Source organism: Schistocerca nitens, chromosome 3 (genome assembly GCF_023898315.1).
Source record: "Schistocerca nitens isolate TAMUIC-IGC-003100 chromosome 3, iqSchNite1.1, whole genome shotgun sequence".
NCBI classification, from domain to species: domain Eukaryota; kingdom Metazoa; phylum Arthropoda; class Insecta; order Orthoptera; family Acrididae; genus Schistocerca; species Schistocerca nitens.
Window position 1 is genome coordinate 765430996 of NC_064616.1, and position 27543 is coordinate 765458538.

Below are 27543 nucleotides of genomic sequence, written 5' to 3' on the forward strand. Positions count from 1 at the left end.
CACGTTATCTTCGTGGTGTAGCAATTTTAATGGTCAGTAGTGTATTTATAGGAAAGTTTGGACACAGTCTGTTCTGTAGAATTTAGACCCGGATTCCGGTATCACGAGACCGTCTTAACATTCTTCTAAAGTAAATTAGGGAAACCGCGTAAAACCAAAATCAGAATGCTCATAAAGTGATTTGATTTGAACCCAACTCCTTAACCACTTCACTTTCCGGTTGTTAATTCTTGTCGAAGATGATAGATTTCTTCATAACACATCTGTAATTAGGTTTAGTCTCTGACAATTATGATGATGTCTCAGCCTGTGGAACAGTGCCCGTATTTCGTAGAACGTCTTGCGTTCAGAAAGCCGTGTGAAGACGTGTGATATAATGCCATATAAGAGTGTTGAGTATTTCGGGTGAAATAGTAGACTGATTCACAAAAACCCATGGGAACCGATGTCCTCTCTAGGAGCCTCTTAAGGATATCATCCTTTATATCTTGAAAGCTTCCTGGAACGTTGGATGTTCTATGAGATTTTGCGGGCATTCAGTTCCTCGAGAAATTCTTCAGGAATATGATTTTAAACAAGCTCTGAATAGCGTTAATTTAGCTGGTACGACCATTTACATTTGGACAATGTTTCATATTTACTAATAACATGTCTTTGCTCTCAAAGGTGTTGGCAGCCTGAGTTTTCGCCTAGAATCAGCTCAACATCTGTGTGTCTGAATGGCAACCCAGCACATTCTTTTTCTTTACAGGGCTTATCTCTTGTCGGGGTGGCCCTACGATCTGTTTCATCTAAAGCAACCTGTCTTGAACCCATAGCGAGCGCGCAAGTAGTAGACGCCATTACAACATACATAATCACCAACACAGGTTGCAATCTGCCACTGAAAATCGCATTATTGTACAAAGTAGAAACTGCAAATCCAAAGGTACAGAAAATCTGGTAGTATTACAGAATTTTTTTTAGAACATTTTTTAGAGACAATTCTAGATTCCCTTACATTCCTCTCTTGACGAACAGAATTGCTTGAAACTATTGTACCCGTGCAAATAATTCGCACCCTATCCTGATCAGTCACCAAAAGGTAATATAGTAATGGAGAAATAACTAAATGCAAAAAAATGGCTCTGAGCACTATGGGACTCAACTGCTGAGGTCATTAGTCCCCTAGAACTTAGAACTAGTTAAACCTAACTAACCTAAGGACATCACAAACATCCATGCCCGAGGCAGGATTCGAACCTGCGACCGTAGCGGTCTTGCGGTTCCAGACTGCAGCGCCTTTAACCGCACGGCCACTTCGGCTGGCTACTAAATGCAAGTATTTATGAATAAAAGGTATTATACACTCCTGGAAATGGAAAAAAGAACACATTGACACCGGTGTGTCAGACCCACCATACTTGCTCCGGACACTGCGAGAGGGCTGTACAAGCAATGATCACACGCACGGCACAGCGGACACACCAGGAACCGCGGTGTTGGCCGTCGAATGGCGCTAGCTGCGCAGCATTTGTGCACCGCCGCCGTCAGTGTCAGCCAGTTTGCCGTGGCATACGGAGCTCCATCGCAGTCTTTAACACTGGTAGCATGCCGCGACAGCGTGGACGTGAACCGTATGTGCAGTTGACGGACTTTGAGCGAGGGCGTATAGTGGGCATGCGGGAGGCCGGGTGGACGTACCGCCGAATTGCTCAACACGTGGGGCGTGAGGTCTCCACAGTACATCGATGTTGTCGCCAGTGGTCGGCGGAAGGTGCACGTGCCCGTCGACCTGGGACCGGACCGCAGCGACGCACGGATGCACGCCAAGCCCGTAGGATCCTACGCAGTGCCGTAGGGGACCGCACCGCCACTTCCCAGCAAATTAGGGACACTGTTGCTCCTGGGGTATCGGCGAGGACCATTCGCAACCGTCTCCATGAAGCTGGGCTACGGTCCCGCACACCGTTAGGCCGTCTTCCGCTCACGTCCCAACATCGTGCAGCCCGCCTCCAGTGGTGTCGCGACAGGCGTGAATGGAGGGACGAATGGAGACGTGTCGTGTTCAGCGATGAGAGTCGCTTCTGCCTTGGTGCCAATGATGGTCGTATGCGTGTTTGGCGCCGTGCAGGTGAGCGCCACAATCAGGACTGCATACGACCGAGGCAAACAGGGCCAACACCCGGCATCATGGTGTGGGGAGCGATCTCCTACACTGGCCGTACACCACTGGTGATCGTCGAGGGGACACTGAATAGTGCACGGTACATCCAAACCTTCATCGAACCCATCGTTCTACCATTCCTAGACCGGCAAGGGAACTTGCTGTTCCAACAGGACAATGCACGTCCGCATGTATCCCGTGCCACCCAACGTGCTCTAGAAGGTGTAAGTCAACTACCCTGGCCAGCAAGATCTCCGGATCTGTCCCCCATTGAGCATGTTTGGGACTGGATGAAGCGTCGTCTCACGCGGTCTGCATGTCCAGCACGAACGCCGGTGCAACTGAGGCGCCAGGTGGAAATGGCATGGCAAGCCGTTCCACAGGACTACATCCAGCATCTCTACGATCGTCTCCATGGGAGAATAGCAGCCTGCATTGCTGCGAAAGGTGGATATACACTGTACTAGTGCCGACATTGTGCATGCTCTGTTGCCTGTGTCTATGTGCCTGTGGTTCTGTCAGTGTGATCATGTGATGTATCTGACCCCAGGAATGTGTCAATAAAGTTTCCCCTTCCTGGGACAATGAATTCACGGTGTTCTTATTTCAATTTCCAGGAGTGTATTTTGAATAGTAGTAGCAAATATTAGTCTCACTGCAAAAAAAAGATATCGTTATATGCAATGTGATTAATTGCAAAACATTGTTCATTCCTTCAAGTTGGACAGAATCACTACTCAGGTAAGCCTTTGCCTCTCCAAGTGACAAATTTGAAATGACATGTTTATTAATTGTTCTACAATCAGCATTTTTTGGACACAGAATCTACGTTTAATATAATTGCGAATCATTTTGTTCATCGATTTATCTGGCATTGAATTTTGTGGCAATAAAATTATCGTAATTAGAGTAACAATGCTTAGGAATTTTGATCACTTCCTTGAAGTAATCTGTTCTATTTTATAAATCACACAAAATTCAAGTAACCATTCATTGAAAGCGGGATCACCATTTGCTCTCATACTTTTAGTCAACTAAGAATTTTAACATGAGATCATAAGGTCATCGTTTAAATGTAATTTCGACAATGGCTCTTGTATTGGCATGTTAACGACGGGTAATACTTGACGGAAATTTCCAACAAATAGAATTATTTTGCATTCATGAGGTAGATTATTATTCACGATGTCCCCTAAAAGTCGATCGACAACACTTAGTGCGTCTGTGGAAGTAAACAACTCCGACCGCTGTTGTGCATCATAGCAAAATTAGATTGTCAATAGACGGCGCCTTCTAAATTCTTTACGTTGACGTTTATGACCGAAATCGCGTTATAGAGTAAGAGCTGTCGTGCATGTCAGTTAAAGAGATTGTCAATAAAAGACATCTTCTACATTGTTATAGTAAATGACAGTTTTTAACGAAAACAATTACTTTAAACTACATGTGTATTTTTCATCATCAGTGGCGAACAAAATCTTGAAAATCATGTCTGAATCATTAATTTTAATTATGTAATATGGGAGATGGGGTACCGACAAAAAACATCATTGAGAAATAATATATATGATTTTCTGAGTTTTATTCGTTAAAGTTTGTATTCAGCATTCTAATCTCCTCCTTTGTACAGATTTTTATAGCTGATGGGTTTCTTTCGCTTGTACTTAAACCATATTTTAACTAAGTGTATTGTCTGTATTAACGTAGTAACTCACCGGTCTACGTTTCTTTCAAACAGACCAAAAATAAGCCCATTCTTCACTGTTTGTTCAACCGTGAATTTCTTTAAGTAGTCCAATTCAGCTTCTTCAGGTACCCGCATACTTTCCATCTTCCTTTTCCTTCTGACCGCTTTGTGGTATAAAATATTGCAAGTGTTTCGTTTCTGTCTAATCAATAATATTATTTTCTTCAGAATCTTGTACGTCTTTCTCTGAAAGACACAAATATATTTCCATGTTTACTATATCGCAATTAAATAGTATTCTTACATTTTTTCTTCAGATTAATATCCTGTCTAGTCTTCAACATGTATACTTACCTAAGATAAATACGAGCTTTTTTTACGCCTGATCCTAATGCAATGTTGTCTCAAGCGGCCATTTTCCACCTGTCAGTGTCCCTTCAAAAAGGCGGGTACAGATGTCTTTGTGCCTTCACATAGGAGACAAATGAATAACTGAACGGTGTCAGTGAGCTGTACTATAATTTAGCTAATAGTACAACGGGAAGATATTATTCGCACGCATTCTCATATTATTTGAAAACGTGAGAGGTATCAAATCGTGATGGCCGTAATATTTGCGGTTATCCTTTTTAATTTTACTGGAGACTGAGAAGCAATTTTTCTGTTAGAAACAGGATTGTACTCCACACGCATAACTTTAATTGCTATCTCCCACTTACACTGCAGTAACTGTGAAGGTCTTCAGTTCAATCTGTCTGACTAGATTTTCCATTTCTGAAATTATTGTCTACTACCGCTTGCAGAGTACAGATAGCCGTGACGATTTAGAGTAATTTCTCCCTTTTTCCACATTGCGAACCTATATAAGAGTGATCTCAGCTACTTTATGAACGTGGGAGTGTGATCATAGATTTAGGGTAGTTCCAATACTGTAAGAAACTTGAATTTGGTCTGTGGATTTATCCTTACACAGAAGTAAAATGAAAATTTGAAATTGAAATTTTTTGTTGGTTTTCCACTTATTCGCAGTTTTAACGTATAAAAACATTGGGTTATTGGGGTAAGAGCAGTCGTGGTGAAAGATTATCCATATTCTCACTTGCTGCACATTTTCGGCATCATTCACCGTCTCCATATGTTTTCAAAATTTTTATCTGTTAATATATTATAAAATCCATTCAGAATTCCAAGTACTTTGCCTCATTTCACAGTTCGCATTCAGAATTTCAAAATTTACTCTTGAGACCACATTTATTGGTTTTCTAGAAATGAGTGTGCGAACTTTCATAATTGTTACTTTCATAGATTCTGAGAAAAACGTCCATAAACTTTAGGAAAGATAATTTTCAGGAAATGCAGTTTAAAGTTCAACCTAACGTTTCCCTTACGTCACCTCTTCAGGAGGCCCCAGATTTGTACTCAGGGTCCTATTTGCCTTCAAGGCTTCTCTTCTGGTTGCTTGTTTCTATCTTCTTTCCCTTACACAACGTCTTCAACCTACTTTTCAGCTGTAGAGTGGCGCTGTAAATACTTTTCTCTAGATGACTTGAGTGAAATTTTCTACCTTAAAGCCCATTCTCTCTCTAATACCTTTATCCTCCTAACGTTCCCATCATTAAATACATGAACTGCGTCAGAAGTTGCAATTCTGACATCTGTAGCAAATGAAAATGTGGGTTTAGGGCACCGTTTCCGTGTGAGTGAATTTAGATACTCATCTGGATTCTATGTTTTGCCATGAACACACTTTTTTAGGATCGGCTAGAAACTTGTAAGTGGGTTCGACAAAATCCAGATACTATTTAGAAGGCTCTTCTTGTGAATGTAGGGGTTGTTATCCGTCTGACCCTGTAGATATTTACTAAAAGATATTATACGGGTTGTTAAAGGAGAACGAAAATTTTATTGTGATAGCTGACTAGAATTCGATAGCAGGAAAAGGAAGAGAGGGAAAAATAGTAGGTGAACATGGACTGGGGGAAAGAAATGAAAGAGGAAGCCGCCTGGTACCATTTTGCACATAGCATAATTTAATCATCGCTGACACTTTAAGATTATAAAAGAAGTTTGTATACGTGAAACAGACTGTAGACACCGGAAGGTTTCAGACTGATTATATGATGGTTAAATAGAGATTTAAGAAGCAGATTTTAAATTGTAAGACATTTGCAGTGACAGATGTCGACTCTGACCACAATTTATTTGTTATGAACTGCAGATTAAAACTGAAGAAATCGGCGCCGGCCGGTGTGGCCGTGCGGTTCTAGGCGTTTCAGTCTGGAACCGCGTGACCGCTACGGTCGCAGGTTCGAATCCTGCCTCGGGCATGGATGAGTGTGATGTCCTTAGGTTAGTTAGATTTAAGTAGTTCTAAGTTCTAGGGGACTGATGACCACAGATGTTAAGTCCCATAGTGCTCAGAGCCATTTGAAGAAATCAGAAACAATTAGGAAATTAAGGAGATGGGAACGGAATAGGCTGAGACAATCAGAAGTTGAGAGTTTCAGATGGACCATTAGAGAGTGGTTGACTAGAAAAGGGGGAAGTAATACTGTAAAAGACGAATGGGTAGGTTTAAGAGATGAAATAGTGAAGGCAGCAGAGAATCAAACACACAAAAAGACAAGGCCTAGTAGAAATTCTAGGATAAAACAAGAGATATTGAATTTAATGGCCGAAAGGAGAAAATTTAAAAATGCAGCAAATGAAGCAGGTAAAAGTGAATACAAGCGTTAAAAAAATTAGACTGACAGGAAGTCCAAAACTGCGAAGCAGGAATGGCTAGAGGACAAATAAACGATTTAGAAGCATATTTCACTAGGTAAAGATAGATGCCATCTGCAGGAAAATTAAAGCGGTTTTTGGGGAATAGAGAAACAATTGTATGAATATCAAGAGCTCAGATAGTAAACTAGTCCTAAGCAAAGAAGGGAAACCTGGAAGGTGGAAGTTGTGTACTGAGTCTCTATACAAGAGATTTCATGGATTTCCGCGCTTAAGGTAAGCATTGTAGAATACATGTTCACTTGAATATTTTTCTTTTGTTGGTCGATACAACGTCGTCCCAAAATATGGAAAGCACTAGGACTGCAGCAGAAGAGATTTGTTTCACAGTATCGACGATGGAGTAGTGTTCATAGCGCTTGAGGTACGCATTTTAGAGACCATGTTTACTACCCTTTTTTTATTCGAATGATCGTCCCTGTCGTATTCCTGAATAATGACCGTTTCTCGTTGGCCAGGCTGTATATCATCGGCATAATTAATCACTAATCCACGTGTAAAACAACTCTAAAATGTGTTCAGCCTTAATCATAATGTTTCCCAAATCTATGATCACACTTTCTGTTGTTAATGTTTAACGTCTCACCAAAAATGAAAGAAATAATTAAAATTTACGGAATCCACGCTGTTAAAGTTAGCATGGATTAAAGTGATTTTTCCGCACCCGTAAGATAACATAGGGGTATAACACCTTCGTTTGATTTTTTGAAAGATTTCGTGATGCCTTCAGCTGCCATTCTCTTTATTTCATGTACGATTGTACAATTTTAGCCTTAGATCATTTTCAAGTGTCTAAAACGGAAGTATTATATGTTAGATACATCAGTGACACTTGTGATTTTGACATAGGTACAAGTCGTACCTATAGATATACTAGGCGCCTTATAACTTACTTTATGGATGATTTTTTAGTAGTAAATTGTGCCATGTATATCGCTATGACTCCACTGTATGCACATAAAAACGATCAGAGACGTTTTACGCTAATTTAGGTGCACGTTACTTTCGAGCAGTTATTATAAATCTCTTATGTATAAGGCCCATGTTTTAACGTACTTAACACTAGGAAGTTAGTTAAGTAAGTTAGCGGTAAGTACGTTAAAACATGGGCCTTATACAGAAGAGCTTTGCAACAACTGCTCGAAAGTAACGTGCTCCTAAAATAGCGTAAAACATATCGGATTTATATTATGAGCATAACATGGAGTCATAGGAGCAACGGCATACATGACATAATTTACTACTAAAAACTCACCCATAAAGTAAGCAGCTTTCAAAAAATTCGTTGCAGCTGCAGACCCTATCGCATTGAAAATTGCCTTCGTCTGACTTCCGCAATTCTTACCTGAACACTGAAACCTTATGCTGATTCGGAGCCAATAGATACTGCAGGTTGATTTAGTGTTGTTAAGCAACTACAGGCACGAAATGTAGTGACGATCACAAAAAAGGAAAGGAGTTGCTTGTTCGATAGAAAGAAGATGATTCTATTAATTTTAATGAAGAATAAGTTATGGAAAAAGGGAAAAAAGATGTTTCTCTCTTTCGCTAACATATACTGGCATATACTGAAATTCGATATGAACATAACGTCGTAACGCCTCTAAATCATACACTTGCTCTTTTCTTGCCCTAGTACTAGGGGCGTTGAATAAGTAACGTAACCCGTCTTTTTTTTTCTGGAAGCAGGTTGCTTTTATTCAGGAATCCAATGCACCATATTAAACCCACTCTTTTGGCTATAGAAGCCTATTTTTTTTTTTAACATTATCTCCGTTCAATGCGACGGCCTTACGCCACTTTACTAGACGGGCCTGTATGATCGCATGGTACCACCCTACTGGTCGACGTCAGAGCCAACATCTTGCTGCATCAATAATCTCCTCATCATCCATGTACTGTTTCCTGCGGAGTGAATCCTTCATTGGGCCAAACAGATGGGGGCTGTAGGGTTGATGCGGGAGAACAGTCCAGTGAAGTTTTGTGAGTTCTACTGAAGTGCGCAGACCTGTACGAGGCCTCTCATTGTCAAGGAAAAGGAGAAGTTCGTTTGCAGTTTTGTGGCGACGAACACGCTGAAGTCGTTTCTTCAATTGCGCGAGGGCCTGGCGGCACGTGGGAGATCGGAAAGGTTTGCGTTACGTTGCTGCGGTGATGACAGATGCCTTGCCCAACGACTCACCGTTCTTTTGTTCACCGCTGGCTCTCCATAGACTGTGTTAACTACTGCGCCACCTCGCTCGGTACTTCGTATAACGCCACCAACCATGGGAACTTTATGAAGCGAAAATATTCCTCGATGTCCCACAACAAATTCCACATTTTTCCAACCGAAAATGGTAGAAACAAAAATGTATTGCGTTACTTATTAAACGCCTCTCGTAACCGCCACCACATTAAAAGTGTGTAATTTTTAAACTTTTAAATACGTCTAATCGATTCGCACTGGTATTATTTCTGTTGATTATTTCGCTGATATCCCCTTTATCTTCTAGATGAAAAGGCTTTGTTTAAACGAATACAAATACGAGTATTTTATCACCTTTATCGTCATGAAGCCCATGTATCTTTCTAGTACCTATGGCGAATGTATGTCTTCTCCCTTGGATGACGGTAATTATAAATTTTAGCTATCACTTGAAAAAGTAAAGTTACGCAATTAATTTCTTGTTTGCTTGCAGGTACATGTCTACAGTCCTGGTAGGAATTGAAATCCCCGTGCCTCAGTACCGCAGCACGTCTCTAGAGGAGCCAGAACAAATTTCGCACTTTTCCAACTAGCTGTGTTATTTTGTTTCGGCTCCTGTTTGCGACTGTTACAGTAATGTGGTGCGGGTATTTCATTGTACATCAGGACTGAAGTCAATTACGCAGTCTTTCTTCTTTTTAGGCGATATTTGAAAGTAACACCTACGACTGACTCTCCACTACTTTCAGTTCCTTATTGCATCTAGTAACGAGTCTCATACTTCTCCATTGTTGTACTGAAGGTCACACCTATTCAGCTAGTGAAACTTCCTTTATCCGCTGTTCTCTCTCTCAACGGCGAACGGCTATTCTTGAAAGCTAAATGAAGGTGGATATTGTTTAGTCTCAAGTGTCATCGTGCTTGTGTAACTACCACTCTATACACGGGCTGGTAACTTAACAGGACTGTAGGGCAATTAAATTATGCTCTTGTTTTTTTGTGTTCTTTATAATTCATTCAACAGAGTTCTCTCTCTTCAACATAGTCACAGGTGAGCTCTGATGCTTAACAGTGAATGGAACAGTCAGACTTGTCACGTGGCTGGAATGTCACTGGTTCTTCTACTTGCCATAGGTGTGACTGGAGAGCGGGATACAAGTCCCCACATTCATTCGATCACTGCCAGATATTGAATTTTCAACGCACAGGACGCCCCATCCCTAAAGTAGTGCGAACGCTGCCTCGATGACGAGGATGTATCGTGGGTATCCTGTTTCTGGGAAAGCCCCGGAAACAAAACGAATAGCGGTTAGAAAGAACTTGTTGATCGCATAGGTCGCCATGTCCGTCGAGGATTTCAACAGTTAGTAGACAGGCCACGGCGGTGTAAATCACTTATGATTTCAGATCCAGGCACAAACCAATGAGCTGCGATGCCGTTCGGAGCCATCTCCTGACTATGGGGTATAGAGAACAGCGTGTACTTTTCCTTGCCGCACGTCACAGGGTCCAGTGATTAGTATGGGCCAGTAACACCGCCACAGGACGCTTGGATCTTCTGGATCGTTGGGTCGTGGTACACGTTGGTACAGCCTGATAGCGAGGTAAGATGCGTAGGAAATCATACCAGGTAATGCATTCCACTTGAAAATAGCTCATCGTTCTTGCGAGTGATGGAGGAATTCTTGTGTATGGTATGTTAAATGGAATATAAATCTATAATCATTTCTCACTAGCGAACTGTACAGGATCTTAATGCCCGATCATCTACATCGGTTTGGTCGCTTAAAGCACCCTGTACGAGTATCTTCAGCAAGAGAGTGCACCTTTCCGAATGGTGTCGAAATAACAATAGGAAAGTTCAAATAACTTACTGGAACGCAGCCTGCTAATCTACATCTACATCCATACTCCGCAAGCCATCTGACGGTGTGTGGCGGAGGGTACCTTGAGTACCTCAATCGGTTCTCCCTTCTATTCCAGTCTCGTATTGTTCGTGGAAAGAAGGATTGTCGGTATGCCTCTGTGTGGGCTCTAATTTCTCTGATTTTATCCTCATGGTCTCTTCGCGAGATATACGTAGGAGGGAGCAATATACTGCTTGACTCTTTGGTGAAGGTATGTTCTCGAAACTTTGACAAAAGCCCGTACCGAGCTACTGAGCGTCTCTCCTGCAGAGTCTTCCACTGGAGTTTATCTATCATCTCCGTAACGCTTTCGCGATTACTAAATGATCCTGTAACGAAGCGCGCTGCTCTCCGTTGGATCGTCTCTATCTCTTCTATCAACCCTATCTGGTACGGATCCCACACTGCTGAGCAGTATTCAAGCAGTGGGCGAACAAGCGTACTGTAACCTATTTCCTTTGTTTTCGGATTGCATTTCCTTAGGATTCTTCCAATGAATCTCAGTCTGGCATCTGCTTTACCGACGATCAACATTATATGATCATTCCATTTTAAATCACTCCTAATGCGTACTCCCAGATAATTTATGGTATTAACTGCTTCCAGTTGCTGATCTGCTATTTTGTAGCTAAATGATAAAGGATCTATCTTTCTGTGTATTCGCAGCACATTGCACATGTCTACATTGAGATTCAATTGCCATTCCCTGCACCATGTGTCAATTTGCTGCAGATCCTCCTGCATTTCAGTACAATTTTCCATGTATATTGTGAATAGCAACGGTCCTCTGACACTCCCTTGCGGCACACCTGAAATCACTCTTACTTCGGAAGACTTCTCTCCATTGAGAATGACATGCTGCGTCCTGTTATCTAGGAACTCCTCAATCCAATCACACAATTGGTCTGATAGTCCATATGCTCTTACTTTGTTCATTAAACGACTGTGGGGAACTGTATCGAACGCCTTGCGGAAGTCAAGAAACACGGCATCTACCTGTGAACCCGTGTCTATGGCCCTCTGAGTCTCGTGGACGAATAGCGCGAGCTGGGTTTCACATGACCGTCTTTTGAAGAACACTCCACAGATTTGAGTGCGTTTGCGTGACATCTTCAGGTGACCTCATCTTTTTCGTACTGAAAGCCTCTGGGATTGCATCGAGTGAGACGTGTGGGCCGTGGACACATCTGCGATTGCTTTCAGTGAGTTGTGGATGGGCGACTCAGTAGTCATTATACGCTGGCCTCTGAACGCTTTCGGTGTCTCGTTGAATCCATGACAAGCTGAGTCACCGCCGTAATCGGGGTCAAAGGGGATGCTGCACACTACTGGGAAGGTCTTTATAATTTAATTGCTCATGAATGTATAGTTGAGATGAGAACCATAACTTTGTGTCTAGCACTTTATATCAGCTTAACTGAAAGAATTAAATAAATACAAACTTAATGGCAGTAGCTTATGGGCAGCATCTAGTATTGGAATTGAAAACGTGAACTACTAGTAGTTGCTAATGTAGTTTTCTAATAACTGACTAACGTACGTCGTGCAAGAAAGATTAGCAGTGTTTCTGTCATAGCAACTACTGAAACCTAGTCTACGTAGCATCTACTTTTTCTGCACTATAAAAAAAATAATTATAAAAATTAGTGGTACAACATACCGGATGACATTCGGGTGATGAATGGCCTCCATTGTGGTGATCTCATGTGCAAGCATTTTCCTTGTCTTTTGATCCAGTTTAGATTTGTCCAGTATCTTGATAGCAACTCGTTCTGAAAAATAATAAATGCGCACATTATTTTCTGGCTGCATTATTTTACCTTCAGTGGAAACAATTTGAGAGGCAAACGTTCTGTCCACTTACAATTTAACGTCCTGATATAAATGGCTAGCACCTGAACGTAACAAAATAGCCTAGTTTATTATGATGGCCACATTTATACATGTAACTAACAAGTTGCCGTTGAGTATTTCTGACAACAGCGAGTCAGATGGATTTTTAGAAGTCTTAATACAGTAACTATAGAAGTAACAGTATCAGGTGTAAGTTCTTTCACAATTCTCCGTGAATGTGAAAGATGTAGAAACAATGAACAAGATGCTCATATCAACATATAAGCATTTGTCAGCAACATCCAGCCATCACGTAATGAAAAAGATGTCGAAAAAGAAAATGAAGACATGTCATCGTTAAGAGTTTTAGGATAATTAAAGCGTTTCCTTCGTCCTCCACGTGTGTACCTTATCGGCTTGCGTCTAGAGTTATCTCATGTGAAAATGTGTGGACGTTTCCTAAATGTTGAGGAAACGTGCAACTAACGTGAGGTGTGGGTACATCTACATCTACATGGATACTCTGCAAATCACATTTAAGTGTCTGGCCGAGGGTTCATCGAACCACCCTCACAGTTCTCTATTACTCCAATCTCGTATAGCGCGCGGAAAGAATGAACACCTATATCTTTCCGTACGAGCTCTGATTTCCCTTATTTTATCGTGGTGATCATTCCTCCCCATGTAGGTCGGTGTCAACAAAATATTTTCGCATTCGGAGGAGAAAGTTGGTGATGGGAATTTCGTGAGAAGATTCCGTCGCAACGAAAAACGCCTTTCTTTTAATGATGTCCATCCCAAATCCTGTATCATTTCTGTGACACACACTCCCATATTTCGCGATAATAAAAAACGTGCTGCCTTTCTTTGAACTTTTTCGATGTACTCCGGCTGTCCTATCTGGTAAGGATCCCACACCTCGCAGCAGTATTCTAAAAGAGGACGGACAAGCGTAGTGTAGGAAGTCTCCTTAGTAGGTCTGTTACGTGTTCAAAGTGTCCTTCCAATAAAATGCAGTCTTAGGTTAGCCTTCCCCCACAACATTTTCTATATGTTCCTTCCAATTTAAGTTGTTCGTAATTGTAATACCTAGGCATTTAGTTGAATTTACGGCTTTTAGATTTGACCGATTATCGTGTATCCGAAGTTTAACGAGTTCCTTTTACAACTCATGTGGATGACCTCATACTTTTCGTTATTTAGGGTCAACTGCTACTTTTCGCACCATTCAGCAACTTTTCTAAATCGTTTTGCAATTTGTTTTGATCTTCTGATGACAAACGACAACGTGATCTGCAAACAACCGAAGACGGCTGCTCAGATTGTCTCCCAAATCGTTTATATAGATAAGGAACAGCAAAGTGCCTATAACACCACCTTGGGGAACGCCAGAAATCACTTCTGTTTTACTCGATGACTTTCCGTCAGTTACTACGAACTGTCACATCTCTGACAGGAAATCACAAATCCAGTCACATAACTGAGACGATATTCCATAAGTACGCAATTTCCCTAAGGGCCGCTTGTGCGGTACAGTGTCAAAAGCCTTCCGGAAATCCAGAAATACGGAATCGATCTGAAATCCCTTGTCAATAGCACTCAACACTTCATGTGAATAAAGATCTAGTTGTGTTTCACAGAAACGATGTTTTCTAAACCCATGTTGACTGTGTGTCAATAGACCGTTTTCTTCGAGGTAATTCATTATGTTCAAACACAATATATGGTCCAAAATCCTGCTGCATGTCGACGTTAACGATGAGCCTGTAATTTAGTGGATTACTCCTACTACCTTTCTTTAATATTGGTGTGACCTGAGCAACTTTCCAGTCTTTGGGTACGGACCTTTCGTCGAGCGAACGGTTGTATATGATTGTTAAGAATTGACCTAGTGCATCAGCATACTCCGAAAGGAACCTAGCGGGTATAAAGTCTGAACCAGAAGACCTGCTTTTATTAAGTGATTTAAGTTGCTTCACTGGTCCGAGGATATTTAATTCTACGTTACTCATGTTGGCAGCTGTTCTCGATTCGAATTCTGGAATATTTATTTCGTCTTCTTTTGTGAAGGCATTTGGGAAGGCTGTGTTTATTAACTCTGCTTTGGCAGTACTGTCTTCGATAGTATCTCCATTGCTATCGCGCAGAGAAGGCGTTGATTGTTTCTTGCCGCTAACATACTTCGCATACGACCAGAATCTCCTTGGATTTTCTGTCAGGTTTCGAGACAAAATTTCGTTGTGGAAACTGTTATAAGCATCTCGCATTGAAGTCCACGCTAAATTTCGAACTTCTGTAAAAGCGCGCCAATCTTGGGGATTTTGCGTCTGTTTAAATTTGGCATGTTTGTTTCGTTGTTTCTGCAACAGTGTTCTAACCCGTTTTGTGTGCCAAGGAGGATCAGCTCCGTTTTTTGATAATTTATTTGGTATAAATCTCTCAACGGCTGCCGATACTATTTCTTTTAATTTAAGCCACATCTGGTCTATACTTATATCATTAATTTGGAATGAGTGGAGATTGTCTCTCAGAAAGGCGTCAAGTGAATTTTTTTCTGCTTTTTGAATAGGTATATTTTTCGCTTATTTTTCCAGGATTCGGGGATTACAATATTCAATCTCGCTACGACAACCCTGTGTTCACTAATCCCTGTATCGGTTTTGATGCTCGTTATTAACTCAGGATTATTTGTTGCTAAGATGTCAAGTGTGTTTTCACAACCGTTTACTATTTTCGCGGGCTCACGAACTAATTGCTCGAAATAATTTTCAGAGAATGCGTTTAACACAATTTCGGATGATATTTTATGCGTACCTCCGGAAATGAACATGTATTTTCGCCAACATATCAAGGGCAAACTGAAGTCACCACCAACTATTATCGTATGAGTCGGGTACGTATTTGAAATCAAACTCAAGTTTTCTTTGAACCTTTCAGCAACTGTATCATCTGAATTGGGAGGTCAGTAAAAGGATCCAACTATTATTTTATTCCGGTTGCTAACAATGACCTCTGCCCATACTAACTCACGGGAAGTATTTACTTCAAATTCGCGACAAGTTAAACTACTACTGACAGCAACAAACACGCCACCGCCAACCGTGTTTAGCCTATCCTTTCGGAACACAGTTAGGTTCTTCGCAAAAATTTCGGCTGAGCTTATACCCGGCTTTAGCCAGCTTTCAGTGCCTATAATGATTTGAGCGTCAGTGCTGTCTATGAGCGCTTAGAGCTCTGGTACTTCCCCAACACAGCTACGACAATTTACAACTGTTATACCAATTTTTCCTGTATCTACGTTCTTCCTGTGTTCAGCCCGTACCCTTTGTGACTGAAGCTCTTCTTGTGTTTTCCCGAGACCCTCTAACCTACCAGCCCGGTATTCACATAGGTGGATGGTGGGAAACCGCCTAAAAACCACATCCAGGCTGGCCGGCACACCAGTCATCATTAATCCGCAGGATCGATATGATCCGCGGCCGGCGCTCCTCCACGAATCGGGAAGTGGCGTGCTAACACGCGACTGTAGGACATGGTTAAGTATAGACTGAAGTACCTGAAGAACGAGGCGTTAGAAATATCAGAGAAAAAAGCAAGGAGATAGTATCAGATCGAGGAGAACTGGATTAGTGTAACGTTCCGTCCACGACGAGAGTTTTTTGGAAATTTGTGGCCCGCATCTCGTGGTCGTGCGGTAGCGTTCTCGCTTCCCACGCCCGGGTTCCCGGGTTCGATTCCCGGCGGGGTCAGGGATTTTCTCTGCCTCGTGATGGCTGGGTGTTGTGTGATGTTCTTAGGTTAGTTAGGTTTAAGTAGTTCTAAGTTCTAGGGGACTGATGACCATAGATGTTAAGTCCCATAGTGCTCAGAGCCATTTGAACCAGCCATTTGAAATTTGTGGTAAGGTCTTATGGGACCAAACTCCTGAGGTTATCGGTACCCAAGCTTACGCACTAATTAATCTAACTTTAACTTACGCTAAGGACAACACACACACACACACACACACACACACACACACACACACACACACACACACACACATGCCCGAGGAATAATTCGAACCTCCGACATGGGGAGCCGCGCCGACCGCTACAAGGCACCTTAGACCGCGAGGCTATCCCGCGCGGCGACGACGAGTTCATTTGGTACGGAGCACAAGCTCAGATTAGGGAAGGATGGAGAAGGAAAGCGACAGTGCCCTTTCGCAGGTAACATCCCGACATTTGCCTTAAGCGATTGAGGGAAATCACGGAAAACCTAAATCAGGATGGTCGGACTCGGGTTTAAACAGTCGCCACCCCGAAAACAAGTCGAATGTGCTAACCACTGCGCTACTCCGTTCGCTCAGATAGAAGATTAAGCTAGGAAGACAGGTCGTAGACGTTGCCGACTTGAAAAAACGGCATAAAATGTAAGTTTTAGCAGAATAATACATGTAAATAATGTAAATGTCATAATATTACTGGATATGCGATCATTACGCGTTCAGCTGCCCGGATTCGGAATAATTTTGGCACGCGTTGGATATCCTCCCTTTGCGAATTGTATATATCGTACCTTCAGCGCAGTTTCTTCGTGTAAGTAAGTGTCCACGATGACCGCATGTAGAGTGTACAGCCATGTTCGTGTTGTTGATTAAGGCGTAAGAGAGAAGGGATAATGTTGAACCTGGTCTTAGTGTACAATCTACTCTTTTAGAATAGCGCAAAAGTGGCTGCTGAACTTACACTGAGCACCCAGAAGATTATGACCACGACATGATGTCGATATAAACCCGTCTAGGCGATAGTAGCGTCACCTGGCGAGGAATGACAACTAGTCAGACACACGCACGGTGCATGTAGTATCAGTGACCGTGCTGTCTCCGTGTAGAATGGGGGAGGCGCCTGAGTTTGACCGGGGGCACATTGTGATGGTCTGCAGGCTCGGCACGAGCATTTCGGAAACTACACGGCTTCTCGGGTTTCCGAAGAGTGCTGCGGTGAGTATGTTCAACACGAGAGGAAACCAAGGTCAAACTACGTCCAGATGTCGGTGGTTTGGGCGGCCATCCCTTATTACAGATGTCCGACACCGTAGGCTGGGCAGGCTGGTAAAACAGGACAGGCTGCGAATTGTGGTGGAACTAACATCAGACTTCAATGCTGTGCTGAGTACAAGTGTGTCTGAACACACTTGGCACCGAACACTCCCAACGATGGGCCTCCGCAGACGACGATCCTTGCATGTGCCAGTGTTGACACCACGACATCGACAACTACGACTGAAATGGGCACGTGAACATGGCCCTTGACTTAGGCGCAGTGGCAAAGCGTTTCATGGTGTGACGAATCCCGACACTTTCTTCATCATGCCGATGTGAGGGGAAGAGCTCCTTGAAGCCCGTACTGTGGGACGGAGACAAATTGGCGGCGGCTTCATTATGTTCTGGTGAACGTTAACGTGGGCATCCATGGGTATAGTGGAGCTGTTGCAAGGCACCAACACGTCCAAGGAGTATCGTACACTAGTTTCAGACAATGTACATCCGTTCCTGACCATCATGCTTCCCAATGGCAGTGGCATTTTTCACGATGATAATGTACAATGTCACAAGGCCAGGAGTGTGATGGATTGGTTCCAGAAACAGAGTGGCGAGCTCCAGTTGATGTACTGGCCCCGCTAACTCGACCGAACACATCTGGGATGTGATTGAATGTGGCGTCAGAGCTTATCACCCGCGCCCCTCCCCCTACCCCTCCCAGGAATTTACGAGAATTAGGAGACCTGTGTGTGTGTGCGCGCAGATGTGGTACCAACTCCCTCCATGGACCTACCAATGCTTTATTGCTTCGTCGCCGCTATTATCCGTGCCAAAGGAAGACATACCAGCTACAACTATTAAGTAAGTGGTCATAATGTTCTGGCTGATCAGTGTATTCCCCCAACTGATGGGCGAGCCACCGTCAACAGCGTCGCAATCTGTAATTCAAAGAGTCATGGTGCATAATCTGCCATTAACAAACTTTACCCCATCACCTGTACCCTTTTTGCTGGACAAAAATCGGTGAGGGACTGCCTTCCAAAATCTGGATTCGAAACGCAACTTCCGAATCGAAAGCTCGAACCCACATGCACTGCTGTGTCGCTTACAGAGCCAGATAGTAGACAGTGAAATCTGCTGTTCTGTATCAAAAGTAGTTTTGATAGAAGTGGAATGAAGCATTATACCAAATTTTTACATCAAAGAATGCATTATACATAAAATAGACTGCAGAATGACATGCTCTACGTCATGGTTCCTTTACTGTTCCTAGCAAACCCTCAGCCTTAATACAGAAGGTCGATTATCATGATATCAACGTATCAAATGGTTCCTGACTGCGCGCCTAGAACCGCGAGACCACCGCGGACGGCTGCCAATAGGATGTCACATCAAGACAAGATTTATTGGGACAAGTAAAACGCTCAGTCAGCGATTTCATACTTGTCTATACCTGCCTGCCTTGTGACATTTGATGTAGAAATACTGCAAGTTAGACCAATTTTAGAGCGTTCAGATATTTTTGAGCACAGTCAAGAGGACTACGTATGACTGGCTGTTTCATTTTAATGGTGTGTAAAGTACTTTTGGATACAGAAAGACTGCAAGTCGCGCCCTTTACGTAACGTTTTGGATAAGCAGTTTTGAACAAGTGGAGGGGGGGGGGGTTCAAAGTGTTCATATTTCAGATACTTTTGGAGCATGGTCGAAAATAATGCAACTTGTGTTCTGTACGTAATTTTTTGGACAATTTCTTTTGAATATGGCCCAAGAAAAGTCACAGTGTTCTTCGAATAATTTTCATCACAGCTAAAAATACTGGAAGCTATCTAAGAGAGAGAGAGAGAGAGAGAGAGAGAGAGAGAGAGTACACAAATGAAAATAAAACTTTCCACAACAATGAATTACTCTACCAGAGAGATATCATGTAGTACATTTTTAATTTATATAATTTATTTACTTAATTAGAAAAGTGCATTCTGGTTGGGGTGCGTCATTTTAATAGTACGCTGTGATTGATTGGGAGGGAGAGGAGTACAAAGCACAGCTGGCTCAGTTCCGCATGGGTAGGACAATGAGCCACGTGACGTTACAAATGTAAGCCAAGTGATACAGAATCGGTATTACCAATACTACTTCACTTGAATACCACAGCCGGCCGCGGTGGTCTCGCGGTTCTAGGCGCGCAGTCCGGAACCGTGCGACTGCTACGGTCGCAGGTTCGAATCCTGCCTCGGGCATGGATGTGTGTGATGTCCTTAGGTTAGTTAGGTTTAAGTAGTTCTAAGTTCTAGGGGACTTATGACCACAGCAGTTGAGTCCCATAGTGCTCAGAGCCATTTGAACCATTTTTTTGAATACCACAATTTTTGTGTAAGAAAGATCGCGGTAGACTACTTAACCCATCGTTTACCAGTTGTGCTATTGTTCCATTTGCAATGACGGGATGCAAAATCTGAACTAAGGAGCTGCGTATGAAATCTGTGAGATATTGCATTATATAGTAATGCGCCTTGTGACCCGCCGTTTTATCGGGCTCATCATAGAATGGCGGAGTGATAACTAGTTTTTCCTCATAGCCTTCGTTAGAAGGAATTGTTAGATGATTAACGTTCGAAAAGTTTCACTTCGTGATGTTTGTTCACGTTGTGTCGCCATAGGTCAATGATCGTTGAAGAAATTGCATCTGAAGATTGGTTTCATTAAAGCCGTCATGCAACTTTCTGTTTAATATCGTTTGCATATTTTGGGTGTAAACAAAGGGGACACAGTTAAGGAAAGTATCTGGACAGGATCAAAACGCCGTTCGATATTCCCATCAGCCTCACTTCAACAGAGTTATAGTTCTGATTTAAAATACAATGGGACGAGAAACATTGATGTAATACGGTTAATGTATGAAAAGTTGCTCTGTCTGAAATAGATAGATTGATCCCAATAGGTCAAGTGATTGTAATTTTTGTTGCATATTCGTCAACAACGTTTTCCTTCGCCCGCCTCGTTACTTGCGGGTGATTGATGAAGAACACTTTAACGGGCCAGCAGACCCCGCTGTAGAACGCAGGCGACTGTGGAACAGACGGGCCGATATGCCTCACGCAATATGGCCACCTACCGCCGCAGCCCAACAGCAGCTGCAATTTTCAGATATGCAAACCTAGGGACTGCGAATGTCATATCGTCTGGGACACAAAGTAATTGGAATTCCAGAAAACAAGTAGCCACCTTACCGTGTTTTTTTAATTTTTATAAATGAAAAGGTCACATACTTTGTAACAGACAGCAGTCAGTAATTATGGATCATCAAAACTACAACGGAAACCAATAAAACTGAGGTAAATCATCCCTCTAACGAAAAGTAAAATCGTTTTGATCCACAAATACATCTAGGTTTACAACCATTAGATGCAATGAAACTGCTGGTGGGAGATTCTAACAAGGGAACCTCCCCATTGCACCCCCCCTCAGATTTAGTTATAATTTGGCACAGTGGATAGGCCTTGAAAAACTGAACACAGATCAATCGAGAAAACAGGAAGAAGTTGTGTGGAACTATGAAAAAATAAGCAAAATATACAAACTGAGTAGTCCATGTGCAAGATAGGCAACATCATGGATAATCTGAACTCAGGACCGCCGTGGTCCCGTGGTTAGCGTGAGCAGCTGGGGAGCGAGAGGTCCTTGGTTCAAGTCTTCCCTCGAGCGAAAAGTTTTCTTACTTTATTTTTGCGAAGTTATGATCTGTCCGTTCGTTCATTGAGGTCTCTGTTCACTGTAATAAGTTTAGTGTTTGTGCTTTGCGGCCGCACCGCAAAACCGTGCGATTAGTAGAAGGAAGGACATGCCTCTCCAATGGGAACCGAAAACATTTGTTCCACGAAAAAACGTCTGATATATTCTATATGACACTGGTGACGGCATGTGCGTCACATGACTGGAATATGTTGTCGACCCACCTAACTTGCACACTTGGCGAATGGGTAAAAAGATTCTTCTACCTTGCCCGATTTAGGTTTTCCTGTGAATGTGATAATCACTCCCAAAAAAGTGATGAAAACATAAGAGTGTGTCACATAAACTGCAACAAATGAATGCAACAGTTTCACAGGCGCACAGTTTTCTCTGTGCTCTGTCAAAACATATGTTTTTAACGTTTTCAAATTTTTCCGTGTGTAGACCGTCAAATCCTGCATATGTCCAAGCAAATCTGAACATGTCCTGGAATTTTGGAGAGCGAAGCTGATTATGTGTGAGTGCCTGAACTCTGATAATTGTCTGAAAATAAAAAATTAAACTTTTCATTCGAGGGAAGACTTGAACCAAGGACCTCTCGTTTTGCAGCTGCTCACGCTAACCACGGGACTCCACGGCGCTCCTCAGCTCATACTAACCTAAATGTTGCATATCTTGCACATGGACTACTCAGTTTGTATATTTTGCTTTTTTTTTCATAGTTCCACACAACTACTTCCTGTTTTCTCGATTGATCTGTGTTCAGTTTTTCAAGGCCTATCCACTGTGCCAAATTATAACTAAATCTGAAGGGGGTGCGATGGGGAGGTTCCCTTGTAAGAAGAGCTGAAAATTGTTCTACAGATCGGGGGCTGTTATAGGGCTGCCAACAGAAGACGTAATTGTTTAGTTAAACCGAAATACCTTCAAAATTTGCCTCTTTCTCTTTCGTATAACATGACGAGGCGTCATCAACTCGGTGTCAAAAATCGTTCGAACCACAATGTTTTTTTTCTTTTTTTCACATACAGCTTGAAACGCCATATCTACATGCAGTAATCGCTCCTGGGTATCTGATGAATAAATTCCGAAACGCGTCGTATGACCAATAAAGTCATTCCTTGAATGATGTTTGACTGTTACTATTGCTACCTAGTTAGCCTGAATGCAGAACTACTAATTGCGTGTTTGACGTCGGATAACAAATAATAAAAGAAATTTTTTTTTCATGTGATATAATTACAAGTTCGCAATTATTGGACTTTTCCCTTTACTTGTACTGTGAACCTTCTTTCTTGCCAAATATCATGATTATAGGTCAACATGAAGTACCCTATAAGTTTTGATGAGTGAGTTTGCGAGTATCATAATATGTGACCTAAAGGGCCGCATCTTTTGATTGCACTGACTCAGAAACTTCGATGTTTTACACCGCAAGGGAACACAGACCTCAGTATGTGTTAAGTTTCAACTTGATACCCCTACCCGTTCCTGAGAAAAAGGAGTTTTGACAGTCGGGCAGATAGACAACAAAGTGATCCTATAATGGTTCCGATTGATGTACGGGTCCCAAAAAATGATGAACCATATTTATGGCTGTAAATCTCGTTTTTTAAAATTATCGTAAATTTTGATTCAATGGTCTCGGCTGGCTGATTGACTGTTTACATGCGTGAATACAGTTTGTATGCCATGCTTCATTTACTTTGTAACGCTCCGCCGTAGTTCTCGGATTAGACTTTCTAATTCTGTGCATTTTTAAGGTTAGCTATTTTCTGCTTAGGACTGACCACGCAGTTTAAGTCGCCAGCCAGAATAATACTTTTGTTATGTTTTCCGAAAAGGGGCACTATTGCAGTTTCAAAGAACTCCGCCCTCCGCTTTCGGACGGTGCACCGATATTGATAATCCTGGTATTGTGGTAGGTACGTTTACGAGCTGTTCTATTTCTATTAATGACATTCCTTTTCTTTTGAGGATGACTGTTTCCATGTCTGTTACGTTTCCTGCTTTAAATATTATGGCATTGCAGCCACTCAATTTTTTCCAATTGGATACATGTTGTGTCCTGCAGCAAGACTACATAAATTTTTGCGGAGTATAAGAAATCTTTCAGATTACTTAACTGTGGTACTGACAGTACATTACTGATGGTTACTGCCGCAACTGTGTGCGCTTGTTGTGAGTTCATATCCTGTTCCTCTGGGTGGTGTTAATATTCGTCATTGTAGAGACGATTTGGTCCCCTTCCTCCCGATTTCTGTTCCAGTGAAATATCGTTCACTCTCTCCTGATCTCGGGTATTCGTTGGCAGGTACTGGGTCTCTATCGCTTCAAGGATCTCCATCATCTGCGTCCTCATCCGTTTCTTCTGTATCGTATGCCCACACCCTTGAAGACGTTGTTTTGGGTAGTTCCTGTACTGTTACCATTTTCTCGCAAGAGTTATCCTCTTTACGAATGTCGTGGCCGAAGTTTTTCTTTTGTTTAAATCTTCTGCCGGCTGGACTTAGGTGGAAGGACTTTATTCATGGTTAATTGTATGTGTTGCACTCGTTTTATGTTGTCTTTATCAAATGTTTGTTCGACTGTTTATGACTCTTTTAGCTTCCTCGTGTAGAAGTTCAGCCGTCTGTTCAGTACCTTGACGGGCTATACGATGGTTCTTCTTATTCTTATTCTTTGGGGACGAACTTTCTGTTATATATTTAGATTACATTGTGGCAGGACTTGATTCTTGGCTCCGTTTATAATCGCCGTTGGGGACAGTACTGGATTCTTTCTTCTATTTTGCGCCCTGTTGTTCATGTGTAATTATGTTTGATTCTGTGTTCTTCTTCTTAGCTAGTGTTGTCCCATTGTAATCACTAATTTATATATATATATATATATATATATATATATATATATATATATATATATATATATATATATATACGATTGTATATGTTTCGACAAGTATACATTCAGCTCTCCGATCTCTGGCACCATTTAACAAGGAAGTCAGTTTATGGGCAGACGATTACTTTTCGGTAAAGTTGTTTATGCCATTTCCATATGGGAAAATCGCTACATTTATTAGCTCAGCGCTTATTTAGAATGAAAGTTCAAAGATCCAGGCAGCATGAAGTCCTGCATGTGTCATGGTAACTTCACTCGCATCTCTCTCCCTATTTTGAATTTAATGTTGCCCACTTAAGATTTAAATCTTTTGTCACATAGCCGCGCGGGAATGGCCGAGCGGTCTCGGGCGCTGCAGTCACGGACTGTGCGGCTGGTCCCGGCGGAGGTTAGAGTCCTCCCTCGGGTGTGTGTGTGTGTGTGTGTGTGTGTTTTTGTCCTTAGGATAACTTAGGTTACGTAGTGTGTAAGCTTAGGGACTGATGACCTTAGCAGTTAAGTCCCATAAGATTTCACACACATTTGAACATTTATTTGTCACATAGCTCGATATTTTTCAGATTTACTCAGAAAAAACTAGCGGAGCATTGTTGGCAGCAGACGATAGTGAGACGCGGCCAGTCCGCACACAAATGCTGCCACAGGCAGACTGCGACCTCGACCACGGAGACGGTTGTTCATTTAATGAGCTTCTCGCTTGGGGTGTATCGATCCTCTATTGTCTGTGACCTTGACTAGAACGTAGCTATACGTTTAATGCCGTAACAAGTCAATGCGAATGGTTGCTGCCTTAAGCTAAGGTCTCTCTGCTGTTTAGACTGCATTGTCACGAAGAGCTTAAATTATCTTTTCGGGCGTGTGTAATTCTTATCACTAAAAGAAAAGTAAGAGAGACTCTTCTGTTGTTGTTAATGAGGAACTTTTCTGTGCTGCATTCCCCCAGTGTGCATGTGTGGTGATAATATTCTCTGCATGTATGGTTAAATGTTGATGCATCTGAATCATGTAAACCTCAGTTTGAATTACTACCATTATACAGCCGAATATCAGACCTAAGCTGTAAATCACTTCCTCGTAATAGAAGGTATCGCCTCCATTGAATAGCGATTAGAGTTACTGACCACTGCCGCATAGGTTTTGAGCTTTATTCCCACAGGGTTATCTTTATTTATTTATTTATTGTTCCGTGGGACCAAATTAAGGAGAAGTCCCCATGGTCACGGAACGAGTCAATACATGAAATTATAACACGATAGTAGAAACAGATCAAATGAAATACAAGAAACGGATTCAGGCGACAATTCGTAAGTTTGAATAAAGAAACTCCACAATGTAACACTGGAATTTGCTTAATTTTTGAGCTCTTACAGGAGCTCCTCCACAGAATAGAAGGAGTGCGCCATGAGGAAACTTTTCAGTTTGGACTTAAAAGCGTTTGGGCTACTGCAAAGATTTTTGATTTCTCGTGGTAGCTTATTGAAAATGGATGCAGCAGAATAGTGCACTCCTTTCTGCACAAGAGTAAGGAAGTGCATTCCACATGCACATTGGATTTCTGCCTAGTATTAACTGAGTGAAAGCTGCTAACTCTGGGGAATAAGCTAATATTGCTAACAACGAACGATATTAAAGAAAACATATACTGTGAGGGCAATGTCAGAATTCCCAGACTATTGAATAGGGGTCGAGAAGAGGTTCTCGAACTTACACCACATATAGCTCGAACAGCCCGTTTTTCAGCCAGAAATACCCTTTTTGAATCAGAAGAATTACTCCAAAAAATAATACCGTATGACATAAGCGTATGAAAATATGCGAAGTAGACTACTTTTCGTGTTGAACTGTCACTTATTTCAGATACTGTTCTAATGGTAAATAAAGCAGCATTTAGTTTCTGAAGAAGATCCTGAACATGGAATCTCCCTGTGGTCTAGAGTCGGTCCACTTAAGCTCGGAAGACTAAATAAGACGCTAGTTGTACAGTGGGCGGGCAAAAATATGGGAAAACCAGAAACACAACACATTGCCATGCCTAATAAGGCCTAGGAAAACCTTTGGCATTCAAAAGACCTTCCAGTCGTCTCGGAATGAGTAAATACAGATCCTGTATGGTTTTCAGAGGAAGCTTATACCATTCATCCTGCAAAATTGTGGCAAGTACAGATAATAATGATGGAGGTGGATAGCGATCGCTCAACATTCTCTCGAAGGTAGACCACAAAGGCTCAATAATACTGAGATCCGGTGAATGTGATGATCAAGGGAGATGCGACAATTTATCATAATGTTCACAAAATCAGTCGTGGTAATGTGTGCTGTGTGAACAGGGTCCCTGTCGTCATGGAAAAAATCATCACCATAACCATAGGAAAACATGGGATGGACCTGATCAACCAAAATGCTCCCATAATCCTTGGTGGTAATATGACCATACTACGTACCCGCGAGACCCATGGAATACCATGATATGGCTGCCCTGATCATCATCGAACTCTCACCATGTTTCACTCTTCGGATGTAAATTTGGCAGAAGTTGGAAACAGTGTGCAGCAAGTCTCACCCGACCAAACGACTTTCTTCCAATGCTCCATAGTCCTGCTTTTATGGTTTCGGCACCACGTTTTTCTGTAATTGCATAACTGATGAGTGGTTTTGAAATTTCAGCTCTCTCGGAAATTCCCAGCTTATGGAACTCCGTTTTGTTTCGGTGCTGACAAGGTTCGCGAGTGTGACTCTGCAGTGACTTTTGCAGCTATCTCCTCTTATTTTTTGTCAAAAATCACTCAACACACAATTTCGTTTGCAGTGTGACTTAGCGGATGATGTTCTTTCACCAGCGCTGTACGAGAGATAATTCTTCGATATTTTGCCTCTTGAAACACAAAGCGGCTACCGTGTTTACAGAAGCACCCACCACACGAACAACAACATTTTGGTCACGTTGGAGTTCACTTAATTCGCACATAATGGACCTAAAACTACACACAACCCTGTTCAGAAGACAACTACACTTGCAACGTATTTAGGATGTTGGAGAGGTAGCGTCCGCGGCAAATACAACAGCGTAACCTGCCGGGTTGGATAGAATAACTTATGTACAAGCATGCATTTTTCGCGGTGTTTCCATATTTTTGTCCATCCCCTGTGTTGCTAAAGAGTGAAATTACTTCCATTTACACCATACTGACTGCGGCATGACTTGTGTATTACGAGATGAGTCGCAGCAGAAGTAACATATCTCTAACATGCCGAAGTTCCGATAATCCGAAACGCATCTCAGCTTGGAAACTATAACAAGTAAGGGAGGTGTAGCCATCTGTATATTGCGAAAAGTAACTG

The 27543-nt window shown here is 42.1% G+C and overlaps 1 protein-coding gene across 7 annotated transcripts in view; it reads right to left on the reverse strand.

The window, feature by feature from the left end:
* The window catches only part of LOC126249755 (serine/threonine-protein kinase NIM1), a 518432-nt gene that overhangs the window by 54686 nt on the left and 436203 nt on the right, over positions 1-27543 (reverse strand). For all 7 annotated transcript variants that reach the window (XM_049951438.1, XM_049951437.1, XM_049951443.1 and 4 more), the window contains one exon: positions 12373-12484. In XM_049951438.1, coding sequence (XP_049807395.1) covers positions 12373-12484 — 112 coding nt within the window. The remainder of the gene's footprint in view (positions 1-12372; positions 12485-27543) is intronic.